The sequence below is a fragment of the Falco naumanni genome, chromosome 12, assembly GCF_017639655.2.
Source record: "Falco naumanni isolate bFalNau1 chromosome 12, bFalNau1.pat, whole genome shotgun sequence".
Taxonomy (NCBI): domain Eukaryota; kingdom Metazoa; phylum Chordata; class Aves; order Falconiformes; family Falconidae; genus Falco; species Falco naumanni.
Genome location: NC_054065.1, coordinates 7715915 through 7738699, shown reverse-complemented (window position 1 = coordinate 7738699; position 22785 = coordinate 7715915). Strand labels below are relative to the sequence as shown.

Below are 22785 nucleotides of genomic sequence, written 5' to 3'. Positions count from 1 at the left end.
TTGTTAGGAGGATGTTTTCATCTTCTGCGTGTTCTGAACCTGTAACAACTAGAGAGTACTCTTCCTTTGCTATATTTGCAAGAAAGGTCTTTTTATCTTGTTTGTGCAGAACCAGCCTTCAGAGCAGCAGAGCACAAATGCATTCATCCTTTGGTTTCAGTTTTGTTCACGTCCCCCCTGCCCCCCCCCCCAAAAAAAAAAAAAAAGAAAATTGTATTTTGAATTAGCCCAAAGGCTTTTGAAACTTGGTGAGGTTTTGGCTGCTTTCTGTATCCCACTGGCTTTATTCCCTATTTTCCCAGTCCCCCAATAAATCAAGCTTGCTGCTACTTGTTTAGAGGTGGTTTTGTTTTTATGTCACCTTAAAAGTATTGCCCTGCTTATTCTTGCCTGGTACAGCTTTTCTACATGGCTACATGAATGATTCTCATGGCAACTAGAGCGGTTCCCTAGTGCCAGACTGCTGGTTCCCACCCTCTCGCCACCCTGTCATCTGTGGCTGGTACAATGGTGTGTGTAGCTCTGCTGAATCGGATTGCAGAACTTGCTTTTTGGGATGGTGTAAATACTTGTTTAGTCTTGGTTTAGATTACAGGTATTTGGCTACCTGCCGAGCTGAGTTCATACTGCATGTCCTGTAGGACTCTCTTACTGACTAATTCTATATCAATTTATAGGAGATGCAGTATAGGTTGTACAGACAACAAAGCACTGAGATTGTGATTTTTAATTTTTTTTTTTATAAACTGTGTATTTTAACTTTTCTATGATTGTGCTGTCCTTTCAAGACATCCGAACTGGAATGTTTAAAAAAAGGTGGAAGATCTCTGTGGTGTTATGAGGCCTCAATTAGGTGTCTGCTTCAACTAATCTAACTATTCTTTGGGACCAGAACTAGAAAATGCTTCGTTTGTGCCCATCTTATAGGAAGGAAAGGAATGCAGGAATTAAGGACTCAAGTGAGCAAAGTAAAACTCACATTGCTTAAGTTTTGAGACTTTCTTGGGTGATTTTTTTGCACTTTTCATAAATACTAATGACTGTTTCTGTATTAAAAGTATTAAAAAGGCAATTGTGAATTAGCTTGTAAAATGCAGTGGTTTTGACTGATCTGTGCTATTCAAGTTACCGTATATAAACCTCCTCATATTTGAGCTTGACACTTTTGCCACCTACCCTTCCTCTCTGGGTAAATTGTATTAGTGAACAGGAAGTGCTTACTTCCTGAGAATGTACTATTGATAGAAAACGTTTCTTTTAAAGACCAAGGCCGCCTTTTTTTTCAGTCAGTAGAGAATATTAATTAATTAGGATTGGGTATGGTTTGCATTTCTCTTACATTAATGAAAGTGACAGGTTGTTTCTTGAGCACTAGCTTATCTGATAGGTTCTGCTTGAGTTCTCCCAAAGTACCCAGTAACTTACAGTATCTTGCAACATGAACAGTATTTGTCTGGAGCTGTACTAATGATGGTAAGAAATATGTATTTAACAATCTAAATTCTCATCTAGATAAACTCTGGGGTGGGGTTTTTTTTGAGACTTGTGTAAGGAAAAACTGGACGCACCTCTTCTATCGGTGAAGTCACAGAGAAGATAGGAAGTACCACTTCAAATTACTACATACTGAAAGCTGCAGGTGTCAGATATAGCACTGTCTAGAAAACTCGAAAAGCATTAATGCCAGCAAATTTGCTATATCAATAATGTTCTCAGAATTTGTAGTACTAGATGGCCCCAGGGACTTCTTTGTAGCTGAAATAACTTCTGTAGCCTCATATTCATAAACCTGGTATTTCTGTAACACTTTCTGAAATTACTTTAAATCCTCAGTCTTTACTTCTTGTGTCTGTTGGGCAGCTGTGTTATTCTTATTTCAAAAGCAGGATATGAAATTAAGATTGGAAGTAGTTGGCCTGTATTGTGTTGCTGTTGTTGTTGCTGTTGCACAGCAGCTTTCTCAAAATTTATGATTTTCAACTGCTACAGTCCACTTTTCAGGGAATAAGGTTAAATTCTTTAAGGGGAGACAGTATAAATAATTGAGGCTTGCTTTTTTCTCTCCTTAAAAGTTACATGTGTATCTGTATTTTTTGCTGTCATTCATTGTCACGGCAGTGTGTGCTGTCTCACTACTGTAAAGTGTTCAGTAATGACTAGAAAATGACTCTAGAGATTGTTGGAGTTTTTTTGCAAGTATATGAAAAATTCAGTAGCATCTGCAAATGCATGATAAACCTCCATGAGCTAGACTTTCATCCTTCTAAATAAGGCTTATTTTTAGCTTGTGTTGTATTTCTTGAATTACTTCTTGATACTTCTGTGGCATTGGCTGACTTTACTGGAAATACCTTACCATTCTCACCTCATTCATCCCACACTGTAGGTCTTCAGGATCTTACTAAGTTGTTATAGAGAGCAAGACTGTATAGACGACTTTGTCGTGGTTTAGCTGCAATTAAAAGATGGTGCTATTTGGTAATTAATTTCCAATTTAATAGCACTTGTTTTTATCCAATACTAAACTTAATGTCAAAGCTGCATAGTCTTTTAATGAAACTACGTAAGGTTGCCAAGCGTAATTATAGCTGACATTTCTGTGAAATGTAGACAGCTTACAATTTTTAAATGACCAAACCAATTAGAAAAAAATAATTGCAAGAAAAGGGGGATTTGTTATATGGTTTTGTTTAAACTCCCTCTTCTGTGTCTCCTAGCTTTTTAGTTGGTGAAGGAGCTTACAGATGGGCAGTTGATCACGGGATACCAGCATGTCCTCCAGGTATCATGGCTACAAGTGAGTAAACTGGTGGTGTCAGTAGGAAGAACAGGACAGAGTAATTTTGATTGGTGCCTCATATTTTGAGGTTTACATCGCTGTTCTTAATATTCAACTAGCTTATGATATTATGGTATATAAGGATGGTTTAAGTTTACTAATTCTCTATTAAGTATCTAAATAGAAAAAAATATAAACTATTACTTAGCTGCATTTTAGCAACATCTAATTCAAATGAATCTGTGATTCTAGGATTAAATCCAATGAACGACTTTCTTTACCGAAAGGTTGGCGCTTTAAAGCTTGGTCCTGTGAGTCTTCAGTTGTGATCCGTCTTGGATCCTTAAAGCACCATCTAGCCATGTATCTAAATGCAGCAGGTGCCGGTTTGATTCTCAGGTTCTATAGTTACACTCATCTCTGAGCCTTTGTCCAGAACTGCTCTGGTCTAAACAGACAGTCAAATTAATTTGCGGGTTTTTTTTAGCCTGGGTAGGCTTTGCTTCATCTAAGATGGTAGAATAACCTGATCCAGAAAATAGACTTGGATTATACTGTATACTTGCTGTAGTCAGATCCCTTACAAAACTTCTTTTTGCTTAGAAGAAAAGAAGTGGTTATATTGATATACCACCTATAAACTAGGCTAAATATTAGTGCATTTACCTGTGGAAAGGAGGATGTGGCTCCCTTCTCTTCTTCAGTCCTGTCCCTTTTGGAAAGTGCTGTTACTACCAGTCTGTAGTTTGCTGTAGGTGAGAGCATGCCCTATGCTTCCTGTTGAAGTTATGCATGAAGGAAATCAGAGTCCGTTACCAAAAGAAAAAGGAGAACACAGGAGATTACAGAATGTTTCTTTATTCTTTATTTTACAATAAACAGTATTACTGCATAAAATATGGTTAGTCCCTAAGCCAGAGGCTGAAACCCAGGGCTACCATTAAGGCTTCTGTTGGGTCTAGTTCTAAATGTAGATAAATACCAAGAAATTGCAGTTCAAAGTGACTAATAATTAATGCTAAAATGTAACCCCTCAAACAGTGGCACTGTTCTACTTGATCATGCCAGTTTTCATACATACTCATGATACATTTCATTTTGAGCAGAAAGTTTTGATTTCTAGTTCCACATGACTGAAACTTTTGCCCTATCTGTATGCTGTCCAAAACAGCATTTGCGGAACAACTTTTGGGCTCGGTTAAGCAGAACAGCTTCATTTCTGTGACTAGAAAGATGAAAACACTTTGGGTTTTTTTTTTATGTGCTGGGTTTTTTTTGTTGTTGTTGTTGGGTTGTTGATTTAGGTTTTTGTGTTGATTTGGGTTTTTTGTTTTGTTTTGTTTTTTCTTTATTTGACTAGAAAGTAGTTGCTACTTATGTGTAGGAGATACTCCAGGACGAAGGTTTCTTGACTAATTCTGTTTGCATGCACAAGTTTCCATTGTTTCTAGTACCAGTGTATTTCTGTTGTGACAGAGATGATTGGATTGTAACGTTAATTGTCAGACTATACCTTACTAGCTATATGTACCTTGTTCAGAGCAAATCTACATGTTACAGCTTAAAAGTAAGGATGACCACTGGTAATCTGGTTTACCTAACCCAGACTATGAATTTGTACTGGAGAAACATGAGAAGAATAATCCCAGCCAATATATTTTTCACAAACCTGCTCCGAAACACTAGTGATTCCTTTTTGTCTCAGTACATTCAGCATACTTCTATTTACCAAAACAATTTGCATTAAAACAATTAAAACAACCAGGACTGGGAAAGGAATCCTATTGCGAAGTCAATGGAGAAATGCCATTTGCTGTTGCAGTGTCAATGAAAAAAATATTAGTATTGAAGTTGCTAACCCCCCTTCTGCTCTCCACACTCTGCTTTCACCAGGTTTATACATACTGAAACACATGCATGCATGATGATGTGCTTGAGCCATCGTACAGGATGGACCTGTCCTGGGAATGAATGGATGCTGTGAAGCAGACGGCTAAGACTTGAGTCTTAACTCAGTCTTAGACTATGTGAATGTTTTGCTGAATGATTTCAGATTAGGGTAGTTGAAGGATATGCTGAAGAAATTGGTAGTAGAGACTGAGATCCAGTCATGTATTCTTTGTAACGCTGAGAAAAATACTTACAATTGATCTCTTCACAGATACTCTATAATTCTGCTATTTAAGTGCCTAAAACGGATACATAGGAAACCATGACTACTTTATGTTAAGACTGCATTATTAGCCATTCTAAGAGGAATCTGGGAAAAGATTGCTTGAGCAACTTTAAAGTTGTCATTTTTCCTAACATTTGAGTACACTTAAATTTGCAGTATAATTGTTAATGTTAGTATATCTGATTTTTTTTCTTCAAAAAAACCTGACAACACAACAGCAAGAAAGAGCAAACAATAACCTGAACAATCAGTTCCAGAAATCGTTATGCTGATTTCCATACTGGTCCTTAGCAAAGCTAGTCTTGTAAGGTGTAGGTTTCTGGTCAGCGAGGCTGGAAAGTGACCATTAACACCGTGTGTGACAACATGGGATTGTTATAGCTAAAGCAAGCTGGAAACTGTCTCACAGGTAACATGTAAGAAAGCCAAAATATTTTTTTCCGTTGTTACCAGGGGAGGGAAAGTTAGATGTGCTTAAGAAACAATTAAGGAGAATATTGTTTCTAAGCAACCACAAAAGATCTCATCTGAAGCAAGTTATTGTGTTAAAGAATGTAAGAAATGAAAAAAAACCCCACAAACGGGAGACTGATTATGCTTGCTACAGTTGCTATGGTAGAGTTTGCATGGAGAATTGGGGGTAAACTAACTTGAAATTACGTGACTGTTGAATAGCTCTGTAAAATGAAGAACTAAATTAGTTGCCAAACATCAGGAAAATATGTTCAGTAACTTAATTACAGAAAACCAAAACCAACCCCCCAAAGAAACCCCTAATCCAAATCTTAGATGTACTTGCTGTAAGTATTAGCAGGGAGAGCTAGGTGCGTATGTTTTGACTTCTCTGTGCTGCACATGGAAAATACATTCTTGAAGTCGCATTATTCTGTCTTCCTTTTCCCAGACCTGAGATGGCAAGAGTAATTTTATACGTGCTATAAGGCTGTGGGGTTGTGTGGTTGGTTTTGCACCTATGGAACTCTCCATGTGATCAGTAACAAAGTTGCAGGATCAGCTTTGTGGTCACACTCCCGAATTCTCTCAGAACTATCACAGTATCTAAGCACCAAACTGAAATGATGTTTTAAACCATGTCACTTGTTGAACTACATCAAGGTTACATCAAGGCTCACCTGCTTTGTCTTCAGTTTGCCCAGTGTGTGAGGAAATGGATTTCTACCATTTGTAGAAATCTGGTGGCTTTCCAGTATAGTGAGTGAGTGTTAAAAAAACCCAACTGAAATATGATCTGCCTGTATTGCCTACAGTCTGCAAGAAAGTCTAATTTATTAATTCCTGCCCATACTAGAGCTTAAATTCCTGCCAATACTAGAGCCCATACTAGCTTGTGCTAGAGCTTTCTTACCCTCTGCTAGAGAGACTGCTTTAGAAAGCGTTACCAAATTGTTAAAAGTGTAATTACAGTTTAGAAATGCTAATTGACTGTCATGCAAGTCTTATAAAATGTTAAAAGTATACTTTAAATCAGCCACAAAAATCTGAGATAAATCTTCCATTGTCAATATCTGTGCCTACACACATAATACACATAATAAACAAAAAATAAACAAACCACTTTTATCTGATTTTTTTTTTTTTAGTTCAGCCTATAGTAGATGCAAAATAGTTGATTTGAGAAAGATAACATGATGTAAGACGACATCTTGCAATTGCTTACAGTGTTCAGTCTTCAAAGGGAAAGAAAAGGCAGGTAACTACTCAGGCAAGCAAGCTTGTACCTCTAACGATGTGGAAGTGACCATAAGTTCTTCAGCAAGTTGTATTACTTAAGAACAAAAGTAGCTGCAGTGGATCCACATAGCTTGGTAGCTGGAATCCAAGAGTAGCCACAAATGATGCTTATGGAAGAATATAAGAACAGAGCAAATATATAATTCCCTTTTCCTATTCCTTTTGCTATCCCTGACTGCTTCCTGCATACATGAGGTTAATCAGTAGCACTTTCTGCCAAGAAATGGTTGTTTCCTCTTGAGCCTATATTAATTCCAAGCTTCTGCAAAAACCTTTACAACTATGGGTTGTTTGAGGAACTACCTCTTTTCCATTATTTTGAGAATTGCTGAATAAAATCTGCTGTTTTATTGTCAGGTAGCTACTCGGAATCCTTCCTCAGTCAAGTCCTCCTCTTATTACCTTTACTAGCTTAGTGTCATCAGTAAAATCATACCTTGTTGAACAGAGTAAGTGCTACTATAGGATGGTTTGGCATTCTGGTTGTAACAAGCCATTTTTTTACTCATTATTTGTTTTGTGTTTTGTAACCAATTTTGTGTATGCGAGTGTATTTCCTTTTATCTTATGTCTGCTTAGATTCTTTAATGAGGGAGAGCCTTTTCTAGATAAGTGTCATGCAGGTAATCATACTTCTAGTGGTATCGTCTATCTCCCTGTCCACCAGTATTGCCTGCTTAGCCTGCCTCTCCTCCAACCCCCCAAAACCTTACCCTGCTCCTAGTTCTCTCTTCCACTTCACTATTATTTCATGAAGAAAAAGATGAACCATATTGCTGGAACTGTGCTGTGAGGCTCAGTTAGTGGCTCAGGGCAGTGGCTTAGATCATGTTTTGTTCCTTTGTTTTTAGGGTGAGAATGAAAGGGATCTGGAGAAACTCAAGGGTTTTGGGGATTTGATTAGGAAGCTTGGGCAATCTAAGTACGTATCTGGTTTTAAGACAGTAAAAGGTATCACTCAGACAGAAGATACTTGTTTTTAATGGTGAAAGTTGCTGCCTTTGTTCCATAATATGCAGATGAAATGACCTCTCTTAAGAGGGGTGTGGGGAGGTGAGGTGGGGAAGCCAAACGTTGTAAGTCATCCCTGGAATTGGACATAATATTGCAGGTTCACTTGCAGTTCTGAAATCTGAACAGCTGAGTGCAACCAATAGAATGGCAGTAAGTTAGCCAGGAAAAAAGTTGGGCCGATGTACCCAGAAGATGCTTTGAACGAAAATCTTCCGGGGAGCAGGAAAGGCTGCCTGATTGGAAAAAAGACATTTCTTCTAGGAAGTAGTAAGAAATGGTATGTCCAGCAACAGTTTACCGAGAGTTATTGTTATAAAGAACAGATCTATATAGTAGCACTCTGAGAAAGATAGTTTTTCTTTTTTTAATATGCTTTTGATGCTAAGTATGTTCTTTTTTCTCCCCATTCATGTTGAAGTATAACATGGGAAGTAGCACTAGTAGTCTTAGGTCCCAGCAGAAGCATAAATGGTGTTAATTAGTCATTTAAAATAGCTTTGTTAAAATGAAATTTATTTTCGTCTGTCTGTTTTCATTTGTGCCATTTATTTTAGCAACTGCTCAACAGAATTCTTCACTGGATCATTTTAATTCTTGTGGGTTAACTAATTTGCTAGTATATTCCTTTTTAATTCACTTCTCTCCAATAGTTGCATTCTCTTTTAATATCGAATAGAAACATAATATGCAGAAAGTTCTCCTTCCTGATACTTTCAGTTGACTGTAAGAAATGTCTGCCAGGGGGTGCTATATGATTGGGCAGAGCTTAATCTGCACTTCAAAGATTTAAGAGTATTCTTAGACTTCTCTTAGCATTTTCAATTTACAGTTTGCTTTTAAAGAATGATTGCTGGATACTTACAGGTTGCATAATGTTTTGTTGCATAATAATTTGTTACGCCTGCAATAGAAACATTGGTGTTTGTGATCCCAGCTTGCTGTTCCACCACTGTAAGTAGGTTTGAGTATTGTCCTGAACTTGATGTGTGATTTAGTAGTGCTATAAATTGTATTTGTTACTTCCATTTGAAAACTTAATTGTTCACATAAATATTTACTGAATTTTCAACCAAGCCTGAAAATATATAAGGCAATAGATGTGGCTTATAAAAGCATGGGAATTTTAAGGAAACATGGACATTTTACTGAGAATGTTTTTCATTAACTTTGGGCAAGAAAAGTTAATGTGTTATAATAAACAGCCTGTCAGCTACAGACCTATTTAAAGTACACAGAGCTAGAATTAACAAGTAGATCTGAATCAATTTTACCTTTATTTAAATAAAAAATAAAAAAATGCCTCAGTCTTATATTTTGTTCTGAATGTACAATTCAGTACTTCAAGGACTCTGTGAATAGGACAATTTTAATTTTCTCTCTAATAATTTTTCTCTTACCTCTGTTCTCTGATAATGAGCTGTGAAAGGTGACTAATAAAAAGTTCTGAATTGCTACGCAGAATGGGGAATACAATTGTCTTTTATTTACTTAGTCACTATCATTATATAATAGAATTGTTAAGATTTTTGGTTTAATTTTTACTTGTGCATAGTATAACGGTAAAACGAGTTACGGGAATGATCAGACTGCCAGAGTGCCAACAGGATTAGTACAAGAGACGAGTAACTGATGTGGAAGTTTTATGGCAAACAAGTGGTACGCAGATAACATCTCTGAACTGACTCAGAGACCAATGATCTCTTTTTCTTCCTGTCCTGCTTGCTGAAAATTACTTTCTCATCTCTTTCTGTTGAGTGGTGATAACAGTACAAAAAATCTGCATAAAAGCTGTTTTTATTACAGTAGGAGATGGATCTTGTGGTTAATGGATTATGTAATGAAGGTCTTGTGGTCCTTTCTCGTCAGGGTACCCAGTAGCACTGGAACCTTTTGAAAATGGGAAGATCTGTAACAGTCTTAACTTTGAGCAAGAGGTGCCTGTGAGATTTTTGTCCTGCATTTATAGATAATAACATCATATTATCAAGCACACATTCTGACACTACGTCCACTAATACCAACCTCTCATGCAGGCGAGTGGAGTTGAGCAGCAGCTACTTCCACCTGTTACTTGCTCAGCCACTGAACCTTCTCCGTGCCAAACCCTTGCACTTTTCTCAGCTTCTGCAACTCTGCCGTGACCAATTACTCCACGCAGTGCTTCTACCATCTAGCACAGTTAGACACAAAACGCAGTGCATTTAAATACAGAATACATGGGTAGCTCCTGTTGATACCTTGTAAGGTTGAAGGGAGAATGTGGAGGACTGAGAAGATGTTTTCAGGTCCTTGAAGATTATTCATTCTCAAAAGAGGCACCCCGTGCTGCATTGGAGGGACATGTGAGAAATAATGTAATTGTGAGAGTGAAGCCCTGAGCTTTTAATAATATTCTAGTTCTGATACGCTTTTGTTGTCAGTCATTACATGTCTCTAATCTGGATGAGGCCTGAGCATGGTGTTTAAACACTAACAGACAATGAATTTGTAAAGCTGTGGGTTTTTTTGTTCTCCTTTTGTTCCTCTCCCAGCAGCTCTGAAGTAGTTTTATTTATGACAGTATATACAATCCATAACTGGGGAAGCAAACCAGAATACAGTACTCTGTAGCTTCTGAGACGCAGTTCTTTTAAAAGTGAGTTTGGCTGTACATGCTCTTACTGTGTAGGTTAGTAATTGTTTTTTCAGGGAGTTTTATCTGAATGCACATACTGGATTTTCATCTAAACTTTTAAATTCTTGAGGAAAAGCGAAGGATGTTATACTAAATACCTTTCCATAGGTTCCAGTAACAATTCCTCTGAGCTGTGATCCAAGAATTTTCAAACTAAAATTCCATCTAATCCCTTACCTTTCTTTTTCTAGCTTCCTCCCCTCCCCAGTCAATAAGCTCTACCTCTTGCTTCCCTTTCTCCTTGGCTCAGGCAACATCAGGCTGATGTAGCTATATTGCATTTGTTTTAGGAAAACATGCCTGTCTTCAGCACTGTGTTGTGTCCTTTTCCTCTTCTCAAGCTTGGGATATGTTGTCTTGTTGGAGAAGGTGAGAGTGGTTTTTTGCACTGTCCTTTAGGACAAATGAAATTTCTTAGCATCCTTGCACCACAAAGGTGAGTTTTTGTTTTAGATTTAATGTGAATTATGAAATTAAACTGTGCATAGGTATTTTCCTCTGTGTATAGCATTTATTGTCAAAACAAGTTTTCAGTAGGTTATTGTTCCATGTTATGCATGCATCATTAACCAAGCACATTTGAATCCTGGATATTTTTTTAGTTCATATTTTTTTCATAGTTTTATTGAACTTAGAACCCCAGAATATATTCTTTGTCAAGGACCAAACTTACAGGATGTTTTCAGAAACCTTTAATTTCATCTTTCCTTTTTTTAGTGTGAAGCTTACTTCTGTTTTCAAGTTTCTTTGTCACTAGTAGAGCAAGACAAAGCAACCAGAGTACTAGGCAATTTAATGGCATTTATAGTGGTTTTATTTAGGTAGAACATTACAAAGCCAGGAGTAAACTGAGGGCAGGCAGCCTTTCACTTGCTATTAGTCTTTATTCCCTTATTCTGGGAAAAAAATCAAATTTAAGGCATTTTATATTTAACTGATCATTTGAAGTTGGGCGTTAAGTCTATCTCCGAGGAAAACAAACTGCTGGGTTTTGTTTTACAGGCTGGTCCTTTATTTCACAATTCTTTGGTCACTTTGGAGATATTAGCTATTTTATTGGCTAGGAGGAATTGATAATTACTGATGATAATTATTTTCCTTAAATAATGAAAGGCAGTTATTCATCAGTCCTTGCTAAAACAAAATCTTCAACTTTCATATGAAAGTTAATCCTAATGACTCTTTGAAGTTGAATGTAGCCTGAGCACAAGAATTTCCACTCTAAGGGAGATCTGAATAGACATTCTTTCACTCACAGTATGGAAAGGGGTGACCTTTCATGCTAAACTGAATAAAATTTCAGAGTGATTGAATTAATATGTCAATTCATATAAGTAACTCTGGGAAGGGGGGAGGCATGATAGTGAAAAAAACTACCGTCCTTCACCCCTGAAAAAGAACCTCCCCAAAACACAACGACACACGCCCCAGACCCTCAGCTGTTCCTGGTCAAAATTCATATAATCTGGAAGTTCAGAACCATGACTGGTACCTCTCTAATACCTCTCTCTAGTATAACAGTGTGAACTTTCCAGTGTGACAAATACTAGAGTCTGTTGTGATAGAAGCTGATGATTAGATTTTGTAGATATTGTGATGGAGGAGCTGGGAAGGTTTGTACTTTACTAGGCACACGTGCTAGCTTCCTTAACCTAGGCTGTGCTGGATTTGTGCATTTAAGTGGTATATTAGTTATGGTGGTGTGTGATGCACAGGGATAGGATCAGAGAGGACTGACATAAATTAAAATATGTGAAGTTTTGACTAATTTCAAAAAAATATTTTTTTTTTTAACGTGGGTTTGGTCACATGTTGGAATCGAGGCCCAGAGGAGCTGTGAACTGTCCATCCTTGAAGATACTAAAAACTTGAGAACTTTCTATACAGCCCTTTTGAACTGAACTTGGTTCTCCTAGGAGGTTGGATTACACGACCTAAAATCCCTTCCAACCTACATCATTGTATGTTACTAGAAAACTTTCTTCATCTGTCTGACTTGGTCCAAGATATGCAAAAAATGCATGCCACAGTATCTCCTGGGGCTCTGGATATGTGATCATCTAGTAAAACAGTCCTGGATGCACTGCAGCACTTCTCCCACATCTGAGATGAGCAAAGAAAGAAAAGCAATAGAGAGAGAATGTAGGAGAAGTCTTTACCCCAGCATGCAGTTGAGGTACCCAGGAACTGAAAATATTTCTGACACCTGGGGACTAAGCACAGGTTTTTGTTAGCCAAAATTACTGCTTTGCAGGACAGATTCATCCATTCTGTAAATGTGGACAAGGTGGTACATTGCAAGCCTAATTTCATACATAGTGTTGCTTATTACTTAGTAAAATGTGTACTTGTTTGTTAATAATGACTTATTTTCTGCCCTAGATTTCCTAGCTTACTGATACCACTCTGAATTAACAATGCAGATAAGAAGTTAGTGTTAACAATGTTAACAATCAGATCCTTCAAAGCAAATCTTCATTTTTTTATTGTTTTGAAAAGATGAACGATCTTAAAGCATAAGGTAAACTTTGAAAATTAAGTGCTTAGGTAGAGACTTGAGGATTTAAGTGAATGAAATCTCTCTTAAGCTTGGAAAATTTCACATGTTGTGGAAAAAATGGCAGGATAAGTAGCAACCAAGGTGTAGTTGGAGTGATGATGCTGAGAGGCCGTATAGCAGCACTCCGTGTAGCTGGCAGGGCAACTTGGAATGAGTCCATGTGTTCTCTAGTTTGTGTGATGTGATCTTTGTGCACATATTTGAACTAGTGAACATGCAAATACTGCAGAAGGTTTTGAGGGCACTGCTAGCATTAGATTCTGCAGTACAAGGAAAACTTCTCATATTCAGGTTTTCTTGTATGGGCTCCTGCACGCTTGTATTTGTCTTGCTTCTCTAGGTACACCTTTTTTCTGAATTGGCAGGAAGCAACGACAGCAGTAGGTACTAGGCTTAGGGAGGTTTATTCCCATGTGATACCTACTTTTGATGAGTACCAAGGCCGGGCACCCTTCTTGCTTACTGTGTTGTGGCTCTGCCCATAGGTATTCGCTGTATTTGTTGAAGTCATGTCAACTTTCTCCTGTTTAAAAATTCTCTTAAAAACAGTGTGCTGGGTTGATTTATTGTGGGGCACTTCTGTTTAGTAAATTTTTGATCTATGTAAGTGGTTTTTGTTCCTCCCTGCTCCCAATTAATACTAGACTAAAATGATTCTGTGCCTGCTCCCCCTTATCAAGTGTTTGTTTTTTACCTCTTGGACCTAATTTTAAACATAGAAATGTGTTGTCCAAAGTAGCCACGTTAATCAGCTCTGTATGGTAAAAAGAGTTCCTTTCTGGTGATGGCAGATTAATATGTGTTTACAGTTTTAAGAAACTGGTATTCATTGGGTTTTTGGAGAGGAATGCCAGCTTTTTCATTACTTTTACATTTTATACTTGAATAACTGTGGTAGTTTAAGGTCCAGTTTTATGTACTTAAAAACAGGTTTAAAGGAGAGTTCACTGGGTGATTTTGGCACCTGCATGATGCCAAAGAAATAAAGAATGCTCTTTTTCAAAGAAATAAAATACTCACTGTCTGTGTACTTTGTGAGAACTGTAAATGAAAGCTTTGTGTTCTGTTGGCTGTGCAATATTGATTTTATTCATAGACTGTTCTTGCAGCTGTTCCAGTCTTCTGAATAATGGTGATGTAGCTATATTCAGAATTTTATTTAAAATTACTTAGAGGCTTATAGATTGAATAGGGAACCTGTGCTTTTCAATTTCCACTGAATTTGTAACTTACTGATGTATACCTCTGCTTTCCTAATGGCTTGATTTTGCTTGACTAAACAAGTGACAAAAGACTTCCCCCCTCCCCCCCCCCCCTTTTGTCTACATTTCAAACAGGATGTTAAAACAATTTGTGGATAATATCAAGTGAAAACTAATTTAAACTAAATATGTCAATATCTGCAATTTTTTCATGAAATGAAACTTCTAAAATGGGAACATGTCATTTTGGTCTCTTAAGCATTACTTTTTTTTTTTTTTTTTTACTCCACTTTAGAGAACACTTCCTTTCTGAATGTGGGACTTGGATGTGGAAAATATATGTTTGTCTTTTCAAGACCTAGGTGGTCTTTAGACTGTGTTGGATTATGGAACATAAAAATATTGGTAGACTATTGTGTGGCTTTAAATATATGGGTAAACATACAGATATGCAATTAAGGTAATAAAATAGTAGCCTAATTTTATGGATATCAGAATGAGCTCACATGGTATCTATTTACTTGTCAGCAGTCAAAAACAATAATTTTAACACAAGCCACTTATTCCGTTCTCTTCTGTGTAGTGCTGCTTCTTTGCCAAATAGATATTTAGACCAACATAGCTTCCATATGTGTTCAGCAGCTTGTTTCTACTAGATATTTTACTCATCGCTGTTGCTGAAAATAGTAGAATTTTTTAACTTAGAAAGAGATGTAAGCACCTTGTACAGAAACTTAAATACTTAGTTGTTGGCTTTTTTATTGATGCTTTTTGCATCAGTAAAAATGTGGGGGATGTGACCTCCAAAATGTCAACTTATCGGTATTTGCTTAATTAAGTAAATTTTACTAAGTTAAATGCTTTTGAACTATTTTTATAGGGTTTAGTTTAGCAGCTTTTAAGAGGAACAAGAGGAAACTGGAGTTGGCCGAAAAGGTGGAAACAGATCTCATTCAACTAAAGAAAAGAAGACAATCAAATGAAAAGGTTAGTTTCTGTTTAACGTTTTGTTGTGTCATCCTAAACTTACAGCTGATTGCTGATAAGTTTCATGTTGTATACAATGAGAGTAATGTAGCATCAGAAGTCACTTCTCCTTGACCATCCTAATGTTTAGATGATACAGTGGTAACTTGGTGCAGTTAAAACATTCTGCCTTGCCATTTAAAAACCAAACTGTCACTTTGTCTTGCTTGTGCTATGAAAAATACTTTGCTCATTTTGAACTGGAAATATGACAAATGTAAACACAGATAATTATTTACCGAAACATTTTCTTTAGCTTGGGATCTCTGTCACTGTTTCCCACTTTTTAATGTTTCCTGAGCGCACTGCGTTATGGAGCTGGAGTTGGTGAAATTTGAAATATCAGGTAGGTAAACATGTGCATCTGTGCATGCATCTAGCATTGACCTGGCCCATATTACTTGTACTACAAAACTATCAGGATTCCCTCCGTTCCCCTCACTCTCAGTTTGCATTTAGAGCCTTTGTTTACCATTTGAGAGTGTCAATCACAGTATTTGTGTTAGCTGTTGAATATCAAAATATAGCTCATTATATTGAATGCCTATGCTTTATTTGGGGCCTGTAGGCTTTTGGTATGGTCATTTCTCTTTGCTTTGCTAAGCTGACTGACCACTGCCTTATGTAGTTGCGTATGTTGATAAAATAACATATACATCCCACAGAACTGGCAAAGAAGTTTATTCTCTGTCGTCTGTGCAAATGCAAACCAGTGATAAATAAGGCATTCATCTTCTGTGTTCTTAGATAAGTTTTCCCTAGCAAGGTCCTAATTTTCCTATTTTCAAGGAGCTAACCTGGAAAGAAAGTAAGGAGAGAGGGGTGAAGAAATTTAGTTACTCGTTTTGGAACTTTTCCTGTTTACAGGATTTTCACATACCTCCCTGTGAAACTAACAGCATTAAAATGTATCTGAGGGAGGAGGGGTCTCTACAGTGTTGATGTTCATGTAATAAGGGGCAAGTCAATGCTTGAAACATATGCCAATGCATGAGCTTACCGACCTGCAATTTGAAATTTCAAGGGCTCCAGAGTCCTGTGCAGCGCTTGTGGGAGACCCCAAAGGCCAATGATGGTAGGTAAAGGAGGTGATCAAATAGAGCTCTACTCACAGGTAAGTAATCCAGTAATGTAGCACACCGCATTTGTCAGCTTTCTGGGCACGTCCTGTCCATGGAGCAGGGGGTGAAAAGCAAACCATGCTATCAACGTGAACTGCCTGTATTCTCCACAGAGTAGAAGGTAATCGCAGCCTTAGAGGAAGTTTAGGTTTTCAAAATGAAATAGAAACGAAAAATCAAATTCTACAGGAGCAAGTTGCTCCTCTTTGTTCCCACTTGATCTGTAAAGAGACAGCACGGGACATATTAGAAGATATATGCGTGGCCCTGTTCTGTTTTCAGTAGAGGGATACTGTAGAAAACCATATTTTTAGGGGAATCTACTTGATCTAATCATCATAAAATATAAAATGCTATGTATTTGTGTGGATGGTTGGATAATAGCATATAGATGTTAATTGCTTCAGTCTGAAGCAATTTGCGTTTTGTCAGTTACGATGCTCAGAGATGAGATTTAATGGTAATTACTGTTCATGGAATTTCAGAACAATCTCAAATTGAGAGGGAGAAGGCCCTGTGTGTGGATGTCTTTCAGCGGGCACTGGGTGGAGCTCTTCTAAACCGTTAGTTTCTTTCTCAAGGGCTTGTAAAGTAGTGACTGGGGGGTGGTGGGGGTGTTATGTGCGGAAGAAGGGAAGGATGAGATTTCTAAAATACTTCACAGAACTCTTCATTTGTGCAGATGAGCATCTTCATGCTTTGTGTGCATGTTCTTAGCTAGGTTTGAATATTTGGTCCATGATTTCTTGAAATCAACTTCCATGCGTGTCGCAAGGTACAAATAAAGTAATGTGAAATCTTACTTTTCACATTGATTTCAGTTGTTTCCATGTAAAATATTAACTACATAATAGATTGGGTTTAGGTTGCAATACTGCATTGTTAAAACCCCCAAACTGCTTTTGCAATGGACATGTTAGTATAAATCATTAGCTGAAATCAGATACGGAATTTGTTAACAAATACCACCAAGTAGTAATCGAGTTTCCTTTGGAACTTGCAAAATTTTAAAATCTAAGGTGCTAAATTAATGAATCAAATACATGAAAAGATGAGGACAAGCAAGCTGGATCTCATTTAGTCCCTGCTGAACCCATATATAATTTGGACTTCAAACTTCGTGAATTGTGGTGTTTAAAATTTCTTTTGATTGTCTTGATACTAGCTTGACAGGATTCTGTATTTTTCAACATTCATATGATTTGAAGAGATGAAATGTGTGACATTAAAAGTCTCACCAGGTGCATTCTTCCTGGAACTCAGGTGCATAATGCCTATTTGTGTGGAGAAATATAGGAAGTTCCTTTGTTAAATTGTGATGAGCTCTTCATTTACTGGTTCAGAAATCGTGGGGTTGTCAGTACAGTTTACGTGTGTAGAAGACTTTTAGTATTGACCTACAGAATCGATTCATGGTGTCACTTGTGTGTGAAGTCAGTGATGCTGAAATGCGAGTAAACATAAAAATAGGTCTAGAATAGATCCAACAACGGATTCTTCCCATTGAATATGGAATAGAACTGGTCTCACTGGTTTTCAGTTTGTTGAGTAAGGATAGATATAACAGCAGCAGTGATTCTTTTTCTGATCACAAAAAAATCCCAAACTTATGTTACTGGTAAGGAAAATATGGAATTTCTTTGCTTCAGTGACACAAATTTATTTCAGAAGGCTGGTTGTGTGGGCCAGGTTAAAAAAAAGCTTCCCTTAAAGATTTCCAGCCTCCTAAGTTGCCCCATCTAGAATTAAAAAAAGCCAAAGCAAGCAAACTGTACTACTGAATTGACAGCAAATACCGATAGGAAATTGATCTTCTAAAGGAAGTAATGGTGAAGAAAGTTTCCATGCAACATATACTTGTAAATGCTTGTGGTTTTTTGATTAAAATATCTTTTTAAAAAAGGAATTAGTAATATAGCTACTGAAGGCAAATATTTTATGCACGTGAGAGCTAAAGTGGAAGATGGGTGGCAGATCCAGCAAATAGTTTTACAGATGCTGCAAAGGCGGCTGCAAGCATTTTTTCTTTGCTGTCAGATGATATGGAAAACATACTGATCCATATTGAGCCTCATCCTTCTAAAATGTATTTTTGTTCATTATGGAAGCCCCAAGTGTTTGATTTGAGATGAATTAAGATTACACAGGTGGCCTTAATTCTGGCATTTCCTAACTTTGACGGGCTTGATTTTCATATCTATGGTTGTCTATTAATCAAGTTTTTTGTTGTGGGTATAATTTCCTTTGATAAAAGGGGGCAGGGGATGAACAACAAAACCTGCATCATATTAGTAGTTCTTCTCTACACAGAAATCATAAGATCATAGGAAAATTCCTGTTGGGAAGAGCTTTATCCAGTCTGATCTTGAAAACCTCCAAGGATCAGTCAGCAGCCTGCTCTTCTGCTTAAGATCTCTTTAATCCACTGAATAGTATTGTTCTAACTGGGTTAATAATACCTGAATTAGGTTGTGGCTGGCAGTCCTGGGAGATGTGAAATACATTTGCCTGTGAGAAGTTAAGGAAGAGTTCCTTAATTTTCTTTTATCTTTGCAATTTGGAAGGGAACTCGCTCTTTTCTTATCCCCTTTGCTCCACTCCTCAAATTTCCTTTTACCTTTCATTTTCCTACCTTCCCTGATCCTGGTTTTTACCTTCCTCTGCTTTTTAACTTAACTATTCTTCCCAGTGCCAGCTGAGACCCCCAGTTCTGTAACTTTTCACCTCTGCCTTTCTTTTAGCAGTTTTTCTGCTTTAGTGTTAGGACATTGTTTTAATATTGTATGTGGTTAGTGCCAGCTTCTGAGTATAGAACTTGTTCAGGAAGACCTAGGTATAGGTGAAGAGCAGAAATTTACTGTTACTCTGGGTAAAAGCCAAGATGATAATCCTGCATCGGAGTTCGAGTTGCTTGAAAAAAACTATAAACCACTGTAGTTCTGCATTGCGTATTTTTATTTTTAAGACTGGTACAGTATTAACTCAAGTGTTAACTCTGTTAAAATTAAGTGTGGCCAGAGTATCATCAGCATGAGTCTACTTGATAAGTGCTGTTGTATGCCCAAGGAAATTTTGATTAATGATGGGAACTTGATAATTTGAAGCTGAATAGTTGGGTGTATTTTTTTTTCTTCCTCCCTCTGGATCCTAGTCCAGAAAATATGCGTTTATATGAATAACTTAATATCCTTCGGCATTATTTGCTTGGGTAAGTTTAACATGTAAGATTCTTTTAATACAGGTAAGTTTTTATACAGGAAAGATTGATCAGCTAAAGGCTTGAGGGCTTGTGCAACAGCAGCTTTCATCTCTGGAGTATGTGATGGATGATGTATCGGTTTTGCTTATTTTATTTTATCTACACTGCATGCTCTGTCCCATCAAAAGTGTGTGATTGGGCATGAATTCAGAATGCCTTGCTCTGCATTCTGCAGAGAAGGGAATCTACGGCAAACCTAGGCAGAGAGGGGAAAACTGCTCTTTCTCTTAGAGTGCCTGAACATGGTGTATTAAGGAAGGGAGTGGGGAGTATGGAAAGGTCCAAGGTGAGACAGCTGAAGTGTTTGTGAGACAGCAGGCAGAGAGGTCGCATCAGGAGGGAATGCTGAAAGACCCCTGCTCTTAGGGGAGCAAATCTGCCTCAGAAGTGATGGAAGTAAGGACGCTTTTCTAGTGAGCCAGAGGGAGCAAAGGGTAATTTGTTTCAACTAGGTAGCCACTAAAGACTGCTGAATTGAGAACAAGTCTGGGAGAAAGAATCTGTCCTGGGAAGATTTCTTCTCAAGGCCTCTATCTACTGTCTCGCTCAGAATATCAGAATGTTCTCTTTACATGGTAGGCTGCTTCTTTTGGACTTTTTGTTTGTTTGCTTTGTTGTTTTGTTTGTTTTTTTAAAAATCATACTTAGCTTTAAAAGTCAGTCTCTGAAGATGCCATCTCAAAGCTTTTGGGAAAGGCTTTTTGATACGGCATCTTTGGAATAAGTTGCTGAATCATTTCTTAGTGGACTAGTGTTCACGACTAAGAAAACAGCATTTTTGGCACTTTGTGAGTGAAGGCAGGTAATCTGAGCATTGGATGAGTTCTCAGACGTTTATTACCTTCTTGTTTCCAGAGGCGTTTTCTTCAGGTCCTGTCTGAGGCAAGAGGGAATTTTGGGAAGATTATGGCAGCATAATTGGTACAATATGCATGATAACAAATCAGTTTTGTTGATAGGCCTGTCACTTCATTTTGTGCACGTTAGTTTGCACATTCCTAAGAAGTATAATCTGACTTTAATATACTATTTTTACTAGTTGTTTCTGTTTGTGTGTCTCGCAGGAGAATGACTCAGGAACATTGGATACAGTTGGTGCAGTTGTTGTTGACCAAGAAGGAAATGTCGCTGCTGCTGTCTCCAGTGGAGGTTTAGCACTAAAGCATCCTGGAAGAGTTGGTCAGGTGATTATACGTTTTCAGTCAGGAATGACCATTCAGTGTCACGAGCAAATGTGATAGTAAGCAAGAGCTGTGATAGCAAACTGATCTTCTCCCTTCCTTCCTATTAAACTTCGAAAGAATTGGAAAGCAAGTTTTGTTTTTAGTGTCCTCCATCAGTGTTATAAAACATTGATAGGTAAGAATTTGTTCCGTAATTAGTTACCTTTTGCCAGAGGTATTAATAAGTTATTTTCTTGGGCTTAAATACCTCCTTAATACCACAAGTGGTCTCTTAAATGCTTAGAGTTTTTAAATAAGATTTTCATGAATATGAAAGGGAAGCTGTCTTGATTAATTTTTAAATGGTCTTGTGAATTGGTAGAAGTGACAAAGGTATTAAAAGAACACATTCTTTGTTGTTACTAGGTGAGGGAATTTGAGGTGCATCAGGAGTGTCCATTGCTGCACAGTTGTATTTTTGGTTGACTTTTGCCACTGTCCTAAAAGCAGTTCTCTTATGAAATGTATTTAACATGGATTGGAATTGCAATCTTGACTGTAACGATTTTCTTATTTATCTTTTATATTAATACTTGGACTTTTCTTGTTTGTCTGCTGGGTTGGGGTGGTGGTGTGTGTTTGGATGTTTTTTTTAAGGGAAGGGAACAAACTAAAAACCTTGTATACTTTAAATTTATGAGAGATGCACTTCTTTCCTTAGGCAGCTCTTTATGGTTGTGGCTGCTGGGCTGAAAATACAGGAGCTCATACCCCTTACTCCACTGCTGTGAGTACTTCAGGTATTTACTACTTTTATAAATATTTCAAAAAGTTGCTATCTTTCTCTAATTAGTTTAGAAATTCCAAATTATTTTTTCTATGAATGGTGAATTAAAATATTAACATTATTTCCAGACTACATTCTACTTTGTATCATTTCTTTACTTAAATATAAATTCTTTACTTAAATATAAATATATATATGTCAGTACTGTCTTTAAATCCATGAAGTAATCTCTGTTGGTTGCTTATATTTGTCTTTTTGCTTAATGAACAACCATGTGATGTTTTTTAATACTGTTTAAAAGATTTGGTGTTGCACTGAAAGGATGTACTGTATTTGTTACATATTAAGTGACCTGTCCTTCTGTAAAGAAGTACTGTTTAACCCTAATACTGTGTTAAACACAGAATGCCTCTGTGACTGGAAGCCTTCTGTAAAGGACTAAGATAACTGAGAGTCCTTTATCATAAAAGGGTCCCTTGGATACAAGAATGCTACAAACAGCATTTTTCCCTCCGAAATACTTAATTACTGTTTCAAGTGAAAGTTTAAGTGAATTTTTTCTTCATCTCTTTCTTTCTCAAAAGGAAGGGGAAAAGGCGAAACCAAATTACTAGAATAAATGTCTTGGAAAACATTTATTCAAATATTGTGAAAGTAATGTGTTAGGGTAGCTTCTGTTCTTTGGAAGGTTTGGGATCCTGCATGTGCAAAAGTATTTTGTTCGTTTGATGCCTATCAGCCAGCTATCACACAGAGCTGTTCAATCAGTTGGCATGCTGAGCACTGGCGATAACAGTTTGTTAACAAGTTTGTTAACAGATTTACTAAATGTAACAGGACTGAAGAAAGAGCAAAAACAGGAAAGGAAAAAAAAATCCACAAAACCAACTAAAAGATAACTAGGAAGGTAGCTCACACTGCAATGTAAGATTGGAGAATGTAAGCCAGGATGTTTTTAACTTGTCCAGAACAGACATTAAAAAGATAACTGTATTGTTACACAGTACTGGGGGAATATTATAGAACACAGAAGCCTTAAGGTGACATTATGCAGGAGTTGCTTTTACTTTGCAACTTCCACATAAAAGCATTTGAAAGGACTGCATTTCATATCTCTGGGTTTTTTTTCCAAGTTATATGAACAGTCCCAAACAGAAAAACAACTTGTAATACTTTTTCATATATGCTTATACCAGGATGCAAAATTTATGGTTTGGACCAACCGCTGCTTAGTAGTGTTGTCAGCATTCAGCGTAGGGAGAGAAGAAAAAA

General features: G+C 37.2%; 1 protein-coding gene across 2 annotated transcripts in view; it reads left to right on the top strand.

The window, feature by feature from the left end:
* Positions 1-22785, top strand: part of TASP1 (taspase 1) — an 88030-nt gene that overhangs the window by 20588 nt on the left and 44657 nt on the right. The window contains exons 7-10 of one of the 2 annotated variants that reach the window (XM_040612022.1): positions 2718-2782; positions 15038-15144; positions 20628-20747; positions 21448-21526. In XM_040612022.1, the coding sequence (XP_040467956.1) occupies positions 2718-2782; positions 15038-15144; positions 20628-20747; positions 21448-21526 (371 nt within the window). Of the gene's footprint in view, positions 1-2717; positions 2798-15037; positions 15145-20627; positions 20748-21447; positions 21527-22785 lie in introns of both variants that reach the window. The other variant, XM_040612021.1, reaches the window with a different exon arrangement.